General features: G+C 46.1%; 1 protein-coding gene across 1 annotated transcript in view; it reads left to right on the forward strand.

The window, feature by feature from the left end:
- The first annotated feature begins 15,949 nt into the window (after positions 1-15,949).
- Positions 15,950-19,140, forward strand: part of Ppp4r2 (protein phosphatase 4 regulatory subunit 2) — a 35,335-nt gene continuing 32,144 nt past the window's right edge. The window contains exons 1-2 of the mRNA XM_050149339.1: positions 15,950-16,230; positions 17,023-17,104. Coding sequence (XP_050005296.1) covers positions 16,197-16,230; positions 17,023-17,104 — 116 coding nt within the window. The 5' untranslated portion in view covers positions 15,950-16,196. The remainder of the gene's footprint in view (positions 16,231-17,022; positions 17,105-19,140) is intronic.

Genomic DNA, 19,140 nt, shown 5'->3' on the forward strand with positions numbered 1-19,140 from the left:
TTTGCTCTTAGAATAATGCCCAAGCTGCTTTTCAGATCCCGAGCAGTTTCTGTGCGATTCATCCCCGGGTTTCCTCCTGGCGCTCTTTCCCCACTTCTTCCATAACTTCCAGTCTTCTCTCCAAGCCCTTTATGTCTTAGCCTCCCCTTTGCCTCCCTGATCAGAGCTTAATGAAAGAGGCATTTCTTTTTAACGGCTTCCCGTGATCCCCCAAGGATGACCAAGCCTTCTCGTACACACATTTGTATGTGTCACCCTGTACATTGTCGTGTCTGTCTATTGAAATAATGACAGTAAGCCAGGTGTGGTGATGCACACCTTTAATCCAAGCACCCAGGAGGCAGACGCAGGTGGATGTCTGTGAGCTCCAGAATACTTTGTTCTACATAATTTGGTCTCAAAAAAAAAGAAAGAAATGGTAACAATACAATACTAATGTCACTTAGTTTACTAACTACCTTCCCCAGTAGACACACCTTAAAGGAACAATACATTCTATCCTGTTCTCTGTACTGGACTTTGATGATGAACACGCACACTCCTCATCACAGTTAATAGAAGAAATAGATTATTTGGCTACATGCTCATCTGGGACCCAGTCCTATCAACAAAGCTTCAGAACATTGATTTTGGTGACCCTTAAAAATGGTTTTACCTAAGTTGGGCAGTGGTGGCATACATCTTTGTGGTGCAGAAGTAGAAAGTCCTGTTCACTGAAGGTTTATTGAGTTGTTTCGTTTCTTAGGGATTTATTTACCCATAGAAGATAAAACTATCTTCCCCAAAGCAATATGCCTTACCCTCTCTGAGGACTGGATGGGGGATTGTGGTGGGGGATTAGGTGGACAGAATGGGAGGACAGACGGGAGTGGGAACTAGTATTGGTATGTAAAATGAAAAAAAAAGATAGTTTGTTTTCTTTTAAAAATTAAATTAAATTAAAAAGAAGATAAGACTAAGGCAGAGACCATTTTAAATTATTTTCTGCTTGCTTGATTTTTCACTCTTTCCACAGACTGTTCTGTATGACTGTATGGGGGGCTTTTTCCTGAAAACCACCCTATTCCTGGTACCAATTTATTTCATCATTAACTATTTAAATAGTAAATGACAGCAAACATAGCTCATTTAGTGTGGAGGTGTGTGTGTGTGTGAGAGAGAGAGAGAGAGAGACAGAGACAGAGACAGAGACAGAGAGACAGACAGAGAGGCAGATAGAGTCAGAGACAAAGAGACAAAATATAAACTTGGATTGGTTTGGTAAGTGAAAAAGTACCTGTTTTCCACCCCCACCCCCCAAAAAAATCTGTGTATATCCAAAGGCCCAAATTATGCCAAGGTAAATGTATCTCTTTCTTCAATGCCTTTGTCATGAATATTTTATTGAAAACCTTTGGACATCCTTCTAGGATTCCAGCCATCAAATTTTTATGTCCTTTCAATAGCATCTTTCCATCTGCAGAAACTGTCTCCATGTCCAGATGATAAAATGACATTGCCAAGCTGGGCCAAAGCACCAAGAAAATTATTCTCCTAGTGTTTGTTTTTAAATAATTAAAAAACTCATTTTCCCTGAATGGTGAAGAACCATTGGCCACATAGAGACCTCCTCAGAAATAATTCAGTAATCTAACCAAATAAACAACAGAGGTATCTTGTTATAAGCCTTATCTGTTAGACAAGAGCAGTTTAGAAGTCCCCTACAATTGTAGGCAAAGTCATGAGCGTCAATGTTTCTTCCTCACTTCTTTTCTTTACCAGAATTGTGTTTGGACTGACTCCCGGGTCAGTCCGCCCACGTGTTAGCACTGCACACTCCTCATACAGCGCACTCAACTGGGGACCCAGGGTCCTCCAGCTTCTTTATCCTTTTTTTCCCATTTCTTCTCTTTTTCTCTTCTCTCATTGTAACTTTTATATATTTTTTAAAAAATGCTTCAAAATCCATGGCGGCAGTAGGCAGCAGAAATGCTGTAGGTCCCAAATGGCGGTAGTGGGCCATGTGGTGGCAGACAATGGGCCCTGGAGGCAGCCAGTCCCAGGCAGAGATGGCTGCCGGTCCCAGAGCGGTGGCGGGCCATATGGCAGCAGGCAGCGGGCCCTGGGAGCAGCCAGAAGTGGCTGCTGGTCCCTGAGCAGTGGCTGGTCCCAGGCAGGGAGACACATGGGGGGGGGGGCAGAAGACAGAGACATGGATAGACACCACTTGCAGAGTGAGGTTGAATATTTATTTAGGGGGTTACGAAGGGGGAAGGGAGAAGGGGGGCAGAGAGAGAGAGAGAGAGAAGAGGAGAAAGAGACAGAGAAGGGGGGAAGTGGAGAAGTAGGGAGAGAGGCAGAAGCGAAGCTGCCTCTCTGAGAGGAAGATGGGAAAGAGAGCGAGCTCGGGCCGGAAGCTGAAGATCAGCCTGCCTCAGCGGATGGGGGAGAGAGTGGGCGTGGCTTGTCTTTTAAAGAGACAGAAAACCATAACAGTAACCACTGCTCAGAGTGGGCCCCTGGCCTCTCTGGTTTCTGGGTCATCTGACCAAATCCAGCTAGGTTATAACATTCCACTCGCAGTCCTTGTCCACGAGTCCTGAGTGTTCACGCTGATTTGCATCCCGCCTATTTCTTGGAAGATGTTCTGTGATAGGCCTTGGGTGCCGCTGTTTTCGCAGGTTTTCACGATTTTGGCTCTGGATAGCAACCGGCTCCTCAGCTTTTTAAATTCCAGCCCGGTTTTCAATTCCAGCTGTGGCATGGTGCAGTTTTTTCGGTTCCATCCTTTTGCCCCCCTCTGTGGCTTATGGTATGGCATGGCGGCTCAGCAACAGGGCAGATCACGCCTTTAGTTCCCTCTTATTAAGCTTAAAATCCTTATAGCTCAAAAATTGTGACTTTTTTCATACAACAGGTGGTTGCCGCCATGTTGATTGGGGTCAGGTGACTTTTTCGCCATCTTGACTGAGGGCCAGGTCAGGTGACCAAATTCCACCATCTTTACTGAGGTATTCCCTGCCAGGTTCCCCAGTGGTAACTTTATTACATAGGTGACTTCACCACCATCTTGGCTGAGAGCCAGGTCAGGTGACCAAGCGCTCCCAGTTTTACTTATGTATACCCTGCCTTTTCCCCAGGTTTTCACTAAAATCCTCTTGTTAACTCTGTTACATATGTTTTGCACAGTGTCATGCCTTTGATAGGGTCCATCAAAAGCATCCATGTTGCTTAATTCCTTTTCACTTTCTATATATAATTGTTTATTACATCTCATTTCAGACTACAAAATCATAAGTCTCATATTTTAAACTGGTATGTACTCTTAAGTTTGTTAAAAATATATTAAATTGTTTTTTATTATTGTCAATTTTGTCATTAACCTTATATTACAAGCAGTTTCTTTTTCTTCTTTCGGCCTTTTTACGAGTGTAAATCTTACCTGTTAAGAGCCAGTACAGTCAAGCTCAGACCCAACCTTCCAGACAGATTCTATACTGTACCTATACCTAATAAACACCCCTCAACTGCTCAGAGATCTGGGGAATGTGATATTTAAATATTTAATTATTAAAAACTTTTCATAACTCAGGACTGTGAGGGGTGCACCCCCACACTGAGACAATGGGGATGTTCAATCGGGAACACACCAAGGCCAGCTGGCCTGGGTCTGAAAAAGCCTGGGTTAAAACTGGTCTCGCTAAGCATAGCGGACAATGAGGACTACTGAGACCTCATCAAGAACAATGGCAATGGGTTTTTGATCCTACTGCACGTATTGGCTTTATGGGAGCCTAGGCAGTTTGGATGCTCACCTTACAAGACCTGGATGGAGGTGGGTGGTCCTTGGACTTCCCACAGGGCAGAGAACCCTGATTGCTCTTTGGGCTGACGAGGGAGGGGGACTTGATTGGGGGAGGGGGAGGGAAAGGGGAGGCGGCGGTGGGGAAGAGACAGAAATCTTTAATAAATAAATAAATTAATTAAAAAAACTTTTCATAACAAAAAGAGATAGGTTGGCTCCTAGCAATAGCTCTCTGTTTCCTCTAAATAAGATAGAAGACAAACAGGCACACAGGACAACGTCCTTCTGCAGTTCGCTTTGACTGCTGAGTGCTGACTCATTGGGATAAACTGCCTTTCACCTAAACTAAAGATCTCCAGATGTGGACAGAATCTCTGGAATCCACAGCCTAGCTGCTCAGGTCAAGGTAGGCCTGTCTTCCTACAGATTTCTTAGCCCACAGGGTCTTCTGGAGCCTGGCAGGCCCTGCGCTAAACAGCAAAGGTCAAGTGCAACCTTCAGCGACCATGGAGGATCCAAAAAAGAGTAGTTCTGGGTGCCAACCAAGTAAGTTCTCTGTCATTTTTTAATCAGTAACTCAAGTAAAATCTTATCCTTCTCAAAAATTTCTGACAGTTTGATAGCTAGGAGGTTTTCCCAGGTTATCTCACCAAACAAATTTCAAATAAACTTTCTCTCTTATGCTGCCTTCCATAGTCTTAAAAATACTTTTCATTGTACAAAAATATGCCACAGTCATTATGTGTCTAAAACTTCTGTTTTCACAAACCCAAGGAATTCTTGTGAGTTCCAGGGAGCCAATCCACCTTAAACAGGTCAGATACAATTCCCTGGTCCTAAAAAAATTTTTTCCCTTAATTTAACTTTGTCCTCTGTTCTGCCAATACCTTAAGCAGGATAAGAGACACCAGACATTTCCATGCCACAAACACCGGTCAGAAGCAAAGAGGCCAGCTATGCCAGGATGTGGCCAGCACCCAGCCTTTTCTCAGGTCTCCCCCCAAAAGACGACACCCACAAATAAGCCAGAAGCAGTTTTGAGAATTCACTGCCCCAATTCCGTCAAACGGTGGTGTCCAATCTCCTGCTTTTTATTATAAAAAATAGATGGGAATGTTATGTTTTTTGTCTCTTTAAGAGGCAAGCCATGCCCACTCCCGGCGACTTCTGCTCCCCCCTCCCCACCATCTTGAATCTCTTACTGTTTCCTCTTCATGTGCACGTCTCCCCGCTTCTCCTCTTCTTTGTCTCTTTCCTCTTTCTTGTCTTCTCCTTCTTTCTCCACACTCTCTCTTTCCTCTAAGTAATAAATATTCAATCCTATTCTGTACGATGTGTCTCCCTTCTACCCGCCGCCTGCTCACACCCGCCTGCATGGCGGGACCAGCCTGCTCAATCGCTCGCCTCTGGGAAACTGCACCAGGAAGGACCTCCGGGAACCGACAGCTGTTGTCTCTGTCTGGGACTGACTACTCATAGTGGGACTGGCTGCTCCCAGAGCCTGCTGCTGCCTGCCATCACATGGCCCACTGGGGACCCGCCAGCATTTTTAAAATAATCATAAAAACTGGCACATGTGTGATACTGTAGGCAACAGTTAACAAAACTGAGATGCATTCAAATGGGAAAATGTTTAAAGTCAAGTTTTAATTAGGAGGCCAGAGAGATGGCTCTGCTCTTCCAGAGGACCATTGATTCCCAGCACCCGCATGACAGCTTGCTACCATTTGTAACTCCAGGGGGAACTAAGAGGTACAACATATTCAGAAGATATTGACATACATACAGGCATTACACATTAAACAAAAATATAGATTGAAAAAAAAGAGAAAGAATTGGTCAGGTGGTGGTAGCACACAACTTTAATCCCAGCACTCAAGGATGCAGAGGCAGGTAGATCTCTGAGTTCAAGGCCAGCTTGGTTTACAGAGTGAGTTCTGTCCAGTCCAGGACAGTCAGACCTACACAGACAAACCCTGTCTTGAAAAACCAAGCAAACAAACAAATAAACAAGCAAGCAAAAGAATTAAAGGAGTTGGTTTGTTGTACATTAGGATTGAAACTTTCTAAAGTTGCCCTCTATCTCACAGTTTCTGCGTGTACAGCTATCACTTGGCTCTCTGTGTTGTTCTCCACAACACACACACACACACACACACACACACACACACATACACACACGAGCCACAGGCAAAGCACTTCTCATTCCACTTCCCAGCCCTGGCTGCCTGAAGGCTAGCCTCTGCCACCACACCTGTTCTGCTTGCTTTATGGCGTGCTGAAGGTGCCTCAAATATGAACATTTCCTGGAATACTCTTCTAAATAGCCTGACCGGAGTGGGTGTGCCTATACCCTGGCTGACTCTCAGCAGGTGGCTAATGGAATTTTCTGCTCCACAATTTGATCCCAGAGTCCCCCAGTGGAAGAAGTCCAAAGAGCCAACAATAGGAACATCCTTGATAGTGGGTGCTTTATTGGCCTCCTTGCTTTTCTGTCTTACCTTAATCTTTCTACCCACAGTTCCGCAGTCTCGGCCCCCAGGGAAAACACTTATGCAAATCTTTGTTTTATCATCTGCCAGGGATAACACCTTTGATTTTTTTTAATTATTATTTTAAACAGCTAGCATCTCACTGATGTAGACACTTACTGAAATGGAAATCCTCTATCCTACTCAGTTCTGAGGCCTTTTGTCTGAGAATCTTAGGGGTTAAGATTCAAAATGTTCGCTTTCCTCAAGCTTCTCCAGGCAATTCTATATCTCTCTGCAATTTGAGAATTATCAGTCTGGTGTGTGACCAATGGCAGATTTTAGAAGTGTCAGGACCTGGGCATCTCTGAAAAATGAGTGTTCTCAGCCCAGCAGTGGCGCTGCACACCTTTCATCCCAGCACTCAGGAGGCAGAGTCAGGTGGATCTTTGTGAGTTCGAGGCCATCATGGTCTACAAAGTGAGTTCTAGAACAGCCACAGTTGTCACACAGAGAAACCCTGACTCAAAAAACAAAAACAACAATAAAAAGATGAGTATTCTCTTGGGAGTCCAGGAAAAGAAGATTCAATAAGAACACTGGGATTTTATTTTCTTGAGACAGGCTTTCTCTGTGTAACAGCCCTAGCTGTCCTGGAACTCACTCTGTAGACAAGGCTGGCCTTGAACTCACAGAGATCCACCTGCCTCTGCCTCCCAAGTGCTGGGGTTAAAGGCGTGCGCCACCACCTGGTTGAACACTGGGAATTTTGACAAACATAAATCAGTGTCTGTCATTCTGTCATTTGATTGTGTAACACATTCCATTGTCCCTGGATGTGGTGGCACTTGCCTTTTAATCCCAGCACTCAGGAAGCAAAGGCAAGCAGATCTCAATGAGTTGAAAGTCAACCAGATTACAAGGTAAGATCTTATCTAAAACAAACAAACAAACAAACAAAAACCCCACCAATCAGAACAAAACCCATTCTACTGTGGAGGCTGGGAACAGCTCAGTGGGTAAGATCCCTGGCTCTGCCACAACAAGGACCTAAAATCGAATTCCTCAGTACTCATGCCAGAAGGCTTGGTTGCATATAGTTGTAATCCCTGCTTTGAGGTGAGGGCAGGTGTATCCCCTGAGCCCAGTGGCTCGCTGAAAAACCCTGTCTCAAGTCACTAGGCCGAGAAAAGGAGACACACCAGGCTCTGCTCTGACCTCTGCATTTGCATGCTTGGGTGCAGGCACTCATTCAAACACACACACACACCACACACAATGAGGGATTCCCCTCTGTGTGCTGTGATTACCATTAATGAATAAAGAAACTGCCTTGGCTTGTTGATAGGGCAGAACTTAGTTAGGTGGGGAAAACTAAATAGCATGTTGGGAGAAAAAAGGCAGAGTCAGAGAGAAGCCATGTAGCCCGGAGCCGAGATAGACGCGAGAACTTTTCCCGGTAAGCCACAGCCTTGTGGCGATACACAGATTAAGAGAAATGGGTTAAATTAATATGTAAAAGTTAGCCAATAAGAAGCTACAGCTAATGGGCCAAGCAGTGCTTTAATTAATACAGTTTCTGTGTGATTATTTCTGGGCTGGGCAACCGGGAACCAACAAGCAGCCTCCTCCTCCTCCTACACACACAAACACACACACACACACACACACACCTAAATAAACAAACTTTTCATTTTATGTCCAGTGAGAATTGAGAGTTAAATTCTTCAGCATGGCTTCGCAGGCATGCCTTAGCTGCACTGTCTCCTCTTTTCTCTCACACGTCAGTCACCAACCTTTCTTCCATGTCTGCAACCACAACAGTTCAGTTTTAGCAACTGACCATATCCCCAGCCCCCAACTAGTGTTCTTTTAAGGCTAAGGGTGGGGCTGGTGCGATTACTCAGCTGGTAAAGGCACTTGCTGCCAAGCCTGAGGATCTGAGTTTGACCCCCGGGCTCACACGGTGGAAGGAGAGAACTGATGCCTGCAAGTGTGCTCTGAACACCAAGGTGTGTAGTGGCAATGCATGCCATTCTTACACACACACACACACACACACACACACACACACTAGTTTAAAACTTTTTCTTTAAAGAATAAGGGTGAGGGTTCCAAACCAGGCAGAAAATATGCCTGTGAGAAAGATAGAGATAGGAGGATCAGGGGTTCAGGGTTATCCTGGGCTATATATAAAGTTTGAGGCCAGCTTGAGGTACACAAGATTGTCCAAAAGAACCAAAAGAGGGGGTTAGGGAGATGACTCAGAGGTTAAGATCACTGGCTGCTCTTCCAGAAGTCCTGAGTTCAATTCCCAGCCTCCACATGGTGGCTCACAACAATCTATAATGAGATCTGGTGTTCTCTTCTGGCATGCAGAAATACATGTAGGCAGAACACTGTATTCATAACAAATAAATCTTAAAAAAAAAATTCAGGAAAGAGTCCAAAGAGGGGTAAGGTCAGTTGATGAAATGCTTGCTTTCATGAAACCCACAAACCAGGGCGTGTTGTGTGCTCCCACGCTTTGGAGGAGGAGTCAGAATAATCAGAAATTCCAGGTCATCTTCTCATTCACGAGTTTTGAGGCCAGCCTGGGCTACATGAGATGAGAAGAGAGACAGAGAGAGACAAAGAGACAGCTTTCAGAAGAGTCAGCTCCACCGCAGTGACCAGACCTGCCCTCTCCCTGCCCCAGAACTGCAGAAGGCTACATTTCCATCAATGAGTTAGCAGTAAATTGCCTCTGCGGTTTATAGAAAACAGATGCAATCAGGGCGTGAGGGAAGGGGACTGCACACAGCAAAAATCTGCTGCATTCTCTTGATGTCACCATTAAAGTGAACGTCACAACGACACATTACCATGCTATAGGGTAGAAAGGGATGACAGCATCTCTTCATGGCATTCCTGCCAGGCACTTCTGAATGATGCCGAGCAAGGTCCATTTTTACGAAGGACTACCTCGGATGGAGGTATATCAGTGTTCATTTCTTGATAAAATGGATAGTAATAAGTTGTCTTTGTGGTAGGAATTTACAGTAAAGTTTTGGGAGCCTGTGGTACCTCAAGCACCTGGTCTTAAGCAGCTCAGAGAAAGTGTTCTTGTATTAGTGCTGAAACTCTTTGCATCTGAAATTATTCAAAAGACAAAGGAAACAAAATCACAGATATTCTTATCAGTTGGCCTAAATAAGAACACCAGGTTATAGTCACCGAGGCAAGTCACCTGCTTAACTGGTTAAGTCACCTGGGTTGGCTTCAGGTCATAGCTGAAGAAACAGGCATTTTAGGCATTAATGATTTACCTGAGCTCTCGTAATCAGGAAGTGAGACGCTGAGAGTTAAACCTAGGTGTCAGATTTGAGATCTTTGTCTAAACCAGCGCATTCAATTTTATATTACTGACAGTGTATGTATATCTGTATGATTACATGTGTATGTCTGAGGATTTTCAAAGAAACAGAAATAATGTATCTGTGTGTGTGTGTGTGTGTGTGTGTGTGTGTGTGTGTGTGGAAGAGAGACACAGCCTCTCACTGAACCTGAACCCACTGATTCCAGTGAGCCCCAAACATCTTCCTGTCCACCTTTCCAGCACTGGGATTATACACCCACACGTGTGGGCCTAGTATGTGCTGTACACTTTCTCTCTCTCTCTCTCTCTCTCTCTCTCTCTCTCTCTCTCTCTCTCTCACACACACACACACACACACACACACACACGCGGGGGAAGTGGAGGTGAAAGGGTAAGAGGACAAGAAGGAGAGGGAGAAGAAAGGTTGAGAATTATTATAAGGATTGTCAGTACATTGGCTCTTATGATTATGGATGCTGCCCAACCTAAAATCTACCAGGTGACTTAACAAGTCAGGTCCCCTGCAGAAGCAATCAGATAGAAAATGTTTGCTCTCATTTTGGGAAAGAGGAAGACTTTGCTGTATTGAGGCCGTAGCCTGGCTGCAGGAGGCCCACCCACATTGAGGAAGGCCAGCTGTTCTCAGACGTCCAATGTAGAAACTCACTTGCAGATGTGCTCGAAGTCTACTGTCCTCCCTTCTCTGGGAACTTCCACCCCTGGCCTGTCTGCTTTAGTGGCCAGCAACAGCCAGAAGCATTCAAGGCCTTGGTGCCTAGGTAGAGTGGTATGACTGCTTGATCTGAGTCAACCAATCAAATACTTTGTAACTGAGGTGCACTGGCAGTTGTCCTTAGTAAGCCAATTAGAATGAAGGTGTGTACTTCTGAGCCAGAGAGGGTGATTCAGAGAGAAAAATAAAGAGGCAAAAAAAAAAAAAAAAGGACAAGAGGGACAGGGCTATGTAGTGATAAGAGCGGTGGGCTACGTTCCCACCCAGCTCCCGCATGGCTAGCTTTATACCCAAAATAACAACACACACATTATATTCTTTTAAACACTGCTTGGCCCATTAGCTCTATCCTCTTACTGGCTAACCCTCACATCTTGATTAACCCATGTCTAATAATCTGTGTAGCACCATGAGGTGGAAGCTTACCAGGAAGGATCTTAACCTGCGTCCATCTTACAGAGAAGAGCTATAGCATCAGCCTAACTTCCCTTCTTCCCAGCATTCTGTTCTGTTTTTTCTGCCTACTTAATTTTTTGTCCTGTCAAAGGCCAAGGCAGTTTCTTTATTAACCAATGAAAGTAACACATAGACAAATGACCTTCCTCTATCAGGGCTGGGGCAATGCATGGATGAGTAGAGAGGAAGTCCTGATCGCATAGAACGCTGCCCTCTCCCAGCAACCTCCTGTTTTGTGTTTTTCCAAGCTTCTGGAAGTCCACTTCTCAATAGCTGTCAGGCTGAATGAAGACAGACCTTTATCCAGTCTGTCTATTGATTCTCAACGTGCTCCTAACTGCAACCACGTGTGAGCACTAGCGATGACCATGGTGGTCATGACACCACAGAGCACAGCCTAGAGTCTTTAACAACAGATCCTAAGTTACTTGTCTTTTCACTAAAACCTGTTAGCTTTTGAGAGTCTGGGGGAAGGACAGGAAACCCAGTGGGTTTGTGACGTATCCTTCATACTTATTTAGAACATTGTAATCAGTCTGGTTTGTCCATCTCAGCTCTGTCTTCATATCATTTATGAGATATAAGTAAGGACTCAAAGGCAAATTTCCACAGAAATCACAGGACTTCTAAGACTTTATACAGTGCATTTTAATTTTAATTCATTTTTAACAGACACATATAGACATAAAAATTGTATAAATTTATGGGTATAATCTATATATCATGTCATTTTATTTATTTATTTATTTAGAAACAGGGAACCTTCATTTAGATCTTGCTGTCCAGAAACTCACTGGACCAGGCTGGCCTTGAACTCAGAGATTCATCAGCCTCTACTTCCCAATTATTGAGATTAAAGGCCTGTGGCACTACACCTGACTTTTGTATGATAGTTAAATCAACATAATCTTATCAATCTTCACAAACATTTATCTTTTTTATTTGTTTGTTTGTTTGAGACAGAGTTTCTTTGTACACCCCTTGCTGCCCTGGAATTCACTCTATAGACCAGGCTGGCCTCGAACTCAGAGATCTGCCTGCTCTGCCTGGGATTAAAGTGCTGAGAGTAAAGGTGTGTGTACCATTATCTCCTGGCAACATTTACCATTTCTTTATGGTTAAGATTCTAATTATTTTTTCTAGCATTATTTATTTAGTTTATCTATCTATCTATCTATCTATCTATCTATCTATCTATCTATCTAGGATTTCTCTGTGTAGCCTTGGCTGCCCTGGAACTCACTCTAGACCAGGCTGACCTCGAACTCAAAGATCCATTGCCTGCCTCTGCCTCCCTAGTGCTGGGAGTAAAGGCATGCACCACCATGCCTCGTGATGAGGATCAGTTGTGGAGTGGAAGGGGGTTGAAGTGTGAGGGACCCAGGTGAGGACAGCAGCCTTCTCAGTGAAGTCCCTACAGGCCCACCATTATTAATTTACTTAATTTTTGAGACAGGTTCTCTCTGTGTAGTCCTGGTTGTCCTGGAACTCTCACTATGTAGATCAGGCTGGCCATGAACTCAGAGATCCATTTGCCTCTGACTCCTGGAGTGCTGGGATAGTCTAACCTGTGTTCTCATGAGCAACAACTAACTTCTGCCATCAAGCCCCCCGAGGCAGAAATCCCCAGGGTCTTCTATGGTACAGCCCTTGCCCTCCACCACACACATTGATTCAATGTAGGGAGAGATCTTATATAGGCGAGATCCCAAGAATCTTGGGGAGTTCTGTGACCGGCAGTCACATCTCGGTCCTGCTTTCTTCCCAGGGAGTTTGCAGGCTGGCAAGTCAAGACATTCAGGAGAATGTAGGAAACAAACCAAAGGAAACACAGGCTCCTCTTTGCCTCTAGTCTCTTTGCAAGCCTGATCTCCAGATAAGACACAAAACAGAAGAGAAGTGCACGCAGCAAGGCCAGCCTAAGCGAACAGAGGGAAGTGGAATTTAACACAAGATCAGAAAATGTATGTATGAGGAAGGTTGCACAGTGAACTACTGCAGGGGAGGAGCTTTAAACAGAAAACTCTAAAGGAGAAAGCTGAAGAAATGACCCATGGAGGCTGGGCATGGTGATCAAGACCTGTAATCTCAACACTCAGTAGGCTAAGAAGGCAGGAGGGTAGTGAGCTGGCAGTCAGTATGGGCTACATAGCCAGTTCCAGGCCAGCCTGGTCTACAGAGTGCAATTTTGTCCATAAAAATTCGAGGTGTTGGGGGAGAAAGGGGAGAAGAAGGAGGAGAGAGAGAATAGGATAGGTGAGGGGGACAGAAGGGAGAGAAAGAGAGGGAGGAGGAGAGAAATGAGAAGGGGAGAAGAGAGAAGTGGAGAGAGGAAGGCGGAAGAAAGGGAGAGAAAAGGCGGACAAGAGATGGGAAGGGAGAGAAAGAGAAGAGGAAAGGGAGGAAGAAGTGGAGAGAGGGAAGAAAAGAAGGGGAGAGAAAAAGGAGCTAGAGGAAGACTGGAGAGAGAAGATGAGGACAAGAGAGGGAAGGAGAAAGGGGGAAGAAAGGGAGAGAGAGAGAAAGGAGGGAAGGGAGAGAGGAGGAGGAAGGAATGGGGCGGCAGGTTAATAAATAGAGGGGGTGGGGTTCAGCAGGAGAGCGCTTGCCTAGCATGCCAGAGGCCTTGGGTTCCATCCCCAGCACACAGAAAAGAAAGAGCTACGTGAATTCTGAAGAGCCACAAAAAATGTTCCATTTGACCCAAGCCGAGAGTGATGCAAGGGACAGAGGAGCGTGACAGGAACGGACTTGGCTTGTTCTCCAGAGGAAGGTTCCAGTAGAACTCCCTGTAACCTTGTAACAGTGGAATACAAGAGCCACTGGCCACTTTTGGTTCTGAGCGCTTGAAACGTGGCTGGCTCCCGTGGAACTGGTTTCTATTGAAGAATCCAGGAACTGAATTTTAAATTTCATTGAGTTTGACTCCTTGGATTTAAATATCTGCCCTTGGCTCATGGGAGCTGTATTGTACAGCGCAGAATGCTTTGATGTCAGAGACTCAGCTCTACGGTAGTTAGGGGGGTAGAAAGGAGAAGTTAAATTTCATTGTGGAGTTAGCGGTCCATTCGGAGCTGCAGGGACACACGGCATATGGCAGGGACGACCAATGGTTTCAACATCGTCCTCCCCCAAAACCTTCTTGAGATTGGACACATGTTCTGATCAGTGGTGGCCTAAAGATGGAGACAACTTGTCGGCAAAATTGACAGGGGTATTCTGGGTATGGGAGTATTTTGCTTGCGTCTACAGCCTAGGGTTAAGTGTTCGAGCCCTGCTTGTTTAAGATCAACTTTGTAATGGCTGTGTCCAGATTCTGTCTCTTGTCTCAGACAAGTCAAGCAACAGGCTTCTTCCTTTCTTTGTTGACAACGTAGTCAGTGGGCCTTGGGAAAAGAAGGTTGAATAAGCAATCATTTTTATTTTATTGTATGTGTATGTGCATGTGCGTGTGCGTCGTAGAAATCAGAGGACAACCAGAGGGAGTTAGCTTTTCTCTTTCTGCCACATGGGTACCATGGATCAAACTCTGGCTCGAAGCATCAGCTTGCTGGTCCTACATTATAAAAAAGCTGAAAGTAAAAGTATAAAACAGCTCATGCTAGTAAGAGCCAGATGTGTTAGGTTCTGAGTTCAGGGAACTGTTTTGACATAATTTGTCTCCTTTGGTCAGGGCTGAAGAGCCCCTCCTAGATTCCTGCCCTCTCCTTCCTTGTCCTGTAAGAACTGATGCCCATGATAATAAAACAGTAGCTGCCTGAACACTTTAGAATCGTAGCCAATGTGTTGATTGCCTCATAGCCACCTTCCTTCCTTCCTTCCTTCCTTCCTTCCTTCCTTCCTTCCTTCCTTCCTTCCTTCCTTTCCGTTGTGTCTAAGTATCAGGGGACAATTTGTGGGAGTCAGTTATCGCCTTCCATGTGAGGCCCCAGAAAATCAACTTAGGTCCTAGCTTGGCAGGACGTGCCTTTACCTATGAACCATCTTCTTGACCTTACTTACAATGAGAAAAGCAAGGCTTCAAGGGTTGAGGACTTAGCTCAGTGGTAGAGCCTTACCCAGTATATGCAGGGCTCTGGGGTGCTTACATATACACTGAGGCTTGGGAATTTCGTGACTTTAGGTTACTAGCCCAAGCTCACACAGGGAGAAGAGATGAGATAAAAATCCAGTTTCTAGATTTCCAGGCCTTTGGTCACTCAGTTGTAGCCATCACTCCTCACCAAATATCAAAGTTGGGTTCAGGCAGGCAATAGTAAGTCTGTTTTGTTTTGAAAATGCATAGGGAGCAGGGAGAGGCCCCAGTAGGTAAAGGCATTTACCAGGAAGACTCAGGGGTCTGTGCTTCATCCTTGGAAGGGGTAAAGAGAAAAAAGTTGTCCTCTGACCTCTCCATGCACGCTGTGGCACACTTCTTCCCCAGTACAGAAGTCAGTAGACTGTATATTAAAAAAAAAAAAAAAAGGCATACTGGGCTCGGTTGGTAAAATGCTTGCTAATCCTGGGTTTGTATCCTAGCACCCATAAAACCAGGAATGGTGGCACACCTCTATTCCCCTAACACTTGGGAGGAAGTCAAAAGAATGAATAGCATAAGGTCATCTTCTAGTTTGGGAAACATAAGATCCTTGAAAATCAAAACAAAACACAATGAAGGCTGGCAGTGATGGCCCATGTCTTTAATCCCAGCACTTGGAAGGCAGAGGTAGGAGGATCTCTGAGTTCGTGGCCAGCCTGGTCTACAGAGCGAGTTCCAGAACAGCCAGGGCAGCACAGAAAAACCCTGTCTTGAAAAACCACCTCTCCCACCACCACCACCAACAAAAAAAAACCAACCCAAAATTGGAAAAATGTATTCTCTGAGCTCCAGCGATCATTGTAGCAGTACACAGTGATCGGCACCAGTGCCGTCAGTGTACGGATGGAGAAACCGAGGTTCAGAGAGGCAAATTGACACATCACAGGCACTCTATCGCTTCAGCGACTTCAAAGCGCCCCGGCAGCCGCGGGCTCCGAACTCGCGCCTCCCGCAGCGCACGCGCACTGGGCTGGACCGAGCGCGCGCGCGCACACACGGGCGTGTGCGAGTGCGCGCGCGGGCGTGGCGGGAGCGAGGACGACAGCTGGGGGGGCGGGGGAGCGTGCGCGCGCTGACGTGCCGGGCGCCATGTTGGAGGGCTGGTGGTAGCGGCTCGGGGAGGTTCTCGCTCTGTCCGTCTCGCTCCGTCTCTCGCTTCCCCCCCGGCTCCCTCCGGGACCCCCCCTGCCCGGTCGCCGGCGTGTGGCGGAGTGTGTGCGAGGGCGGGGGCGGGCGTCGGGGGGGCGGGGGCGGGCGCCGCGGCCCCCGGGACGGCGGCCGAGGGAGGCGCCGGCGGCGAGGGACTCCGCGGCGCCATGGACGTCGAGAGGCTGCAGGAGGCGCTGAAAGGTGGGGGGTCGCCGCGCTGCCGGCCGCGCGTCCGGGCGGAGGCCGCCCGCGTCTCCCCGCGGCCCCCGCGCCGGGCTTTGTGTGGGCCGCGGGGGTGGGGGGAGGGGAGCGCCTGACACCGGCGCGGCCTCGTCGGGCGGCAGCGGCGGCGGCGGCGGCGGCGGCCTCTGGGCCTGGGGAGCCCCGCTCGCCCTCACCACGCCGGGACCGAGGCTTGGCGAGCAACAGGCTCGAGAACACTGCTTCCCAAACTTGGAACTGTGGGGTCCTGGCGTCCTGAGAACCCCCTTTTGACATCCAGGAGCATTTGGGGGATGGTGGCTTTAGTGGGCTGACCTGGGAGTAGCTGTATTCAGATGTACGCTGCGGGGATCGGGGCTGGGATCGGTTGCTGGGGCTCCCCTGCACCGCTCTTGGGGGAACGCTGAAGGATGGTTTAGTGAGGTGGAGTGCCCCCTTTAGGAGAATTCGCGCTGTCGGTGGAAAAGGGTGACACGGAGGTATTCGGATGAGAGGCAGATTTTCTTTCGTTTTTGTTTTGTTTTTGTTTTTTCGAGACAAGGTTTCTCTCTGTACACTTGGCTGTGCTGGAGCTCACTCTATAGACCGGGTTGGGCTCGAACTCAGATCCGCCTGCCTCTGCCTCCTGAATACTAGGATTAAAGGCGTGCACCTCCACGCCCAGCTGAGACCAATTTTCTTAATTGTTTTCTAATGTTGAGAAAGACTTTGTGAATAAAGTTTTCTTGGAGAGGACGTGCTAATAACCTTTCTCTTCTTTCCCTTACCTAGATTTTGAGAAGAGGGGGAAAAAGGAAGTTTGTCCTGTCCTGGATCAGTTTCTCTGTCACGTAGCCAAGACTGGAGAAACCATGTAAGTAGAAGCATGGATGGGTTCATGTTTAGAGTTGTTTAAGAAGGTGGGAAAAGAGGACTTCAGAATGCTCACATAATAGGCGACCTTGGGGGTAGGTGAGACAGTCCAACTGGTTAAGGTGTTTAATACCAGGTCTGAAATTCCACTTAGGGAGTCCCACTTAATGGAAGGTGAGAACTGACTCCGCGGAGTTGTCTTTGAACTCATACCTAAGAATAAATCAATACGTTTAGTAAGAAAAATTGGAAATGCCTTAGTTAAAGATCACAGTGAAGGCAAGACTCCTGGTGTGTAGCCTAACAGTTGTTAAGAATCTATCAGTTTTCTGGATATCTGCTTTGGCACAGGGAGAACCTGCTAGCTTGAAAGAACCATAGAAAAGAATGTTTCAATATGGTGTTCTTGATTATTGAAAACAGGTTTATTCCCACAGTTTTGTGGCTTTGATACTACTATTAGAGCGTTGTTGGCATTTTTTTTTGTGTTGTCCTGTATCCAGTCTTTTGTTGTCATACTTACCCTTGTGGTTGTTTGACGTCTAACTTGTATTTATGAGGGTGATTATATGACACATACCAGATGAAGCTGTCTCTGTCCTGACAGAATCTTTAGCTAACTTACTACATATACCCAATATCTTACTAGGCTTGTTTCCAAATGTTGTTAATCTGAACTTATACTGTATTTTTCAAAAGGAAAAATGTGGTTTATTGTTCTGTAGTTGGTGTAATAGAAGTTGCTTTCACTCTCTGGCTCAGGTACGTTGTGTCAGACAGCCTGTCTTTGTAAATTGAGGACGGTCGGGTGAGGATCAGGCAAGAGGAAAGGGTATTTTGGGTTCAGTGTTAGTGAGCTCTGCTTAGTTTTAGTATAACATTCAGCAAGGAATTATGTATCTTGTCTGCCATTATCATTTTTCAGACATGGTCTCATTCTGTAGCCCTGGTTGAATTTGAACTCAGTAATTCTTACTGTCCCTGCCTTTCAGGATTAAAGCTTTGGGCAGCTGTGCCAGGCAGTTTTTATTTTTATTTTTTAAGGCAGGTTCAAGCTCCAGCTCAGATAGCTCTAAGTTATTAGGTAGCCTAGACTGACCTCAAACCCTAGACAATTCTATCTCAGCCACCAAGTACTGGAGTTACAGATGGGAGCTGCTACCCTCAGCTTTCCTCGTTGTTGTTGACGTCATATTGTTGTTGTTGTTATTACTATTGGCGCTGGAGCTGGACCCTAGAATCTCATGTGCTAGACAAGAGCTCTTCCACTGAGCCACATTCTCAGCTCCCTTAAAAATTTTGTGCTAATGTCTCTTTAAGGTACCTACACTGACTCTAAATTTAGGTTCTTTCTGCTTTCATCTCTGTAGTGCTGGGATGACATGCAGGCCCCGACATGCTCAGCTCTGTCTTGGTTAACAAGTGTTCATTTCTTACAAGATTTGCTTATGACTGCAGTTTAACTTTCTAGTAAGTAGCTGGATTTCAGGAAGAAAAAGTATCTGATATAGTGCATAATTTAGTAGTTATACAAGCAGAACCTCTTCAGTGGTCTATTAAAATACGTCCATCAGGGCCAGGAGGTAAGTGGCACACACCTTTAATCCCAGGATTTGGGAGGTTGGTGGATCTCCGTGTTCAAGGTCAGCCTGATCCAGTGTGAGTTTTTTGGATGGTCTGTCTTAAAAAAAAACAAAACAAACAAAAAAAAAAAAACTAAAACAGTCAGGTGGCAGTGGTGGTGCACGCCTTTAATCCCAGCACCCAGGAGGCAGAGGCCGGTGGGTCTCTGTGAGTTCAAGGCCAGCCTAGTCTACAAGAGCTAGTTCCAGGACAGGCTCCAAAGGGGGAAAAAAAAATCCTCAGAAACAGCTGAGTGTGGTGGTGCCTTTAATCTCAGGAGGCAGAGGCAGGTGGATCACTGTGAGTTCAGGGCTAAGAATGGAATCTTTGCCAGGCATGGTAGGGCCCAGCAGAGGGTTAAAGGCAGAGACAGGCAGTTCTCTGAGTTGGAGAATAGCTTGGTATACATAATAG

Source organism: Alexandromys fortis, unplaced genomic scaffold (assembly GCF_014885135.2).
Source record: "Alexandromys fortis isolate MF-2015 unplaced genomic scaffold, M_Fortis_MF-2015_v1.1 scaffold_48, whole genome shotgun sequence".
Taxonomy (NCBI): Eukaryota; Metazoa; Chordata; class Mammalia; order Rodentia; family Cricetidae; genus Alexandromys; species Alexandromys fortis.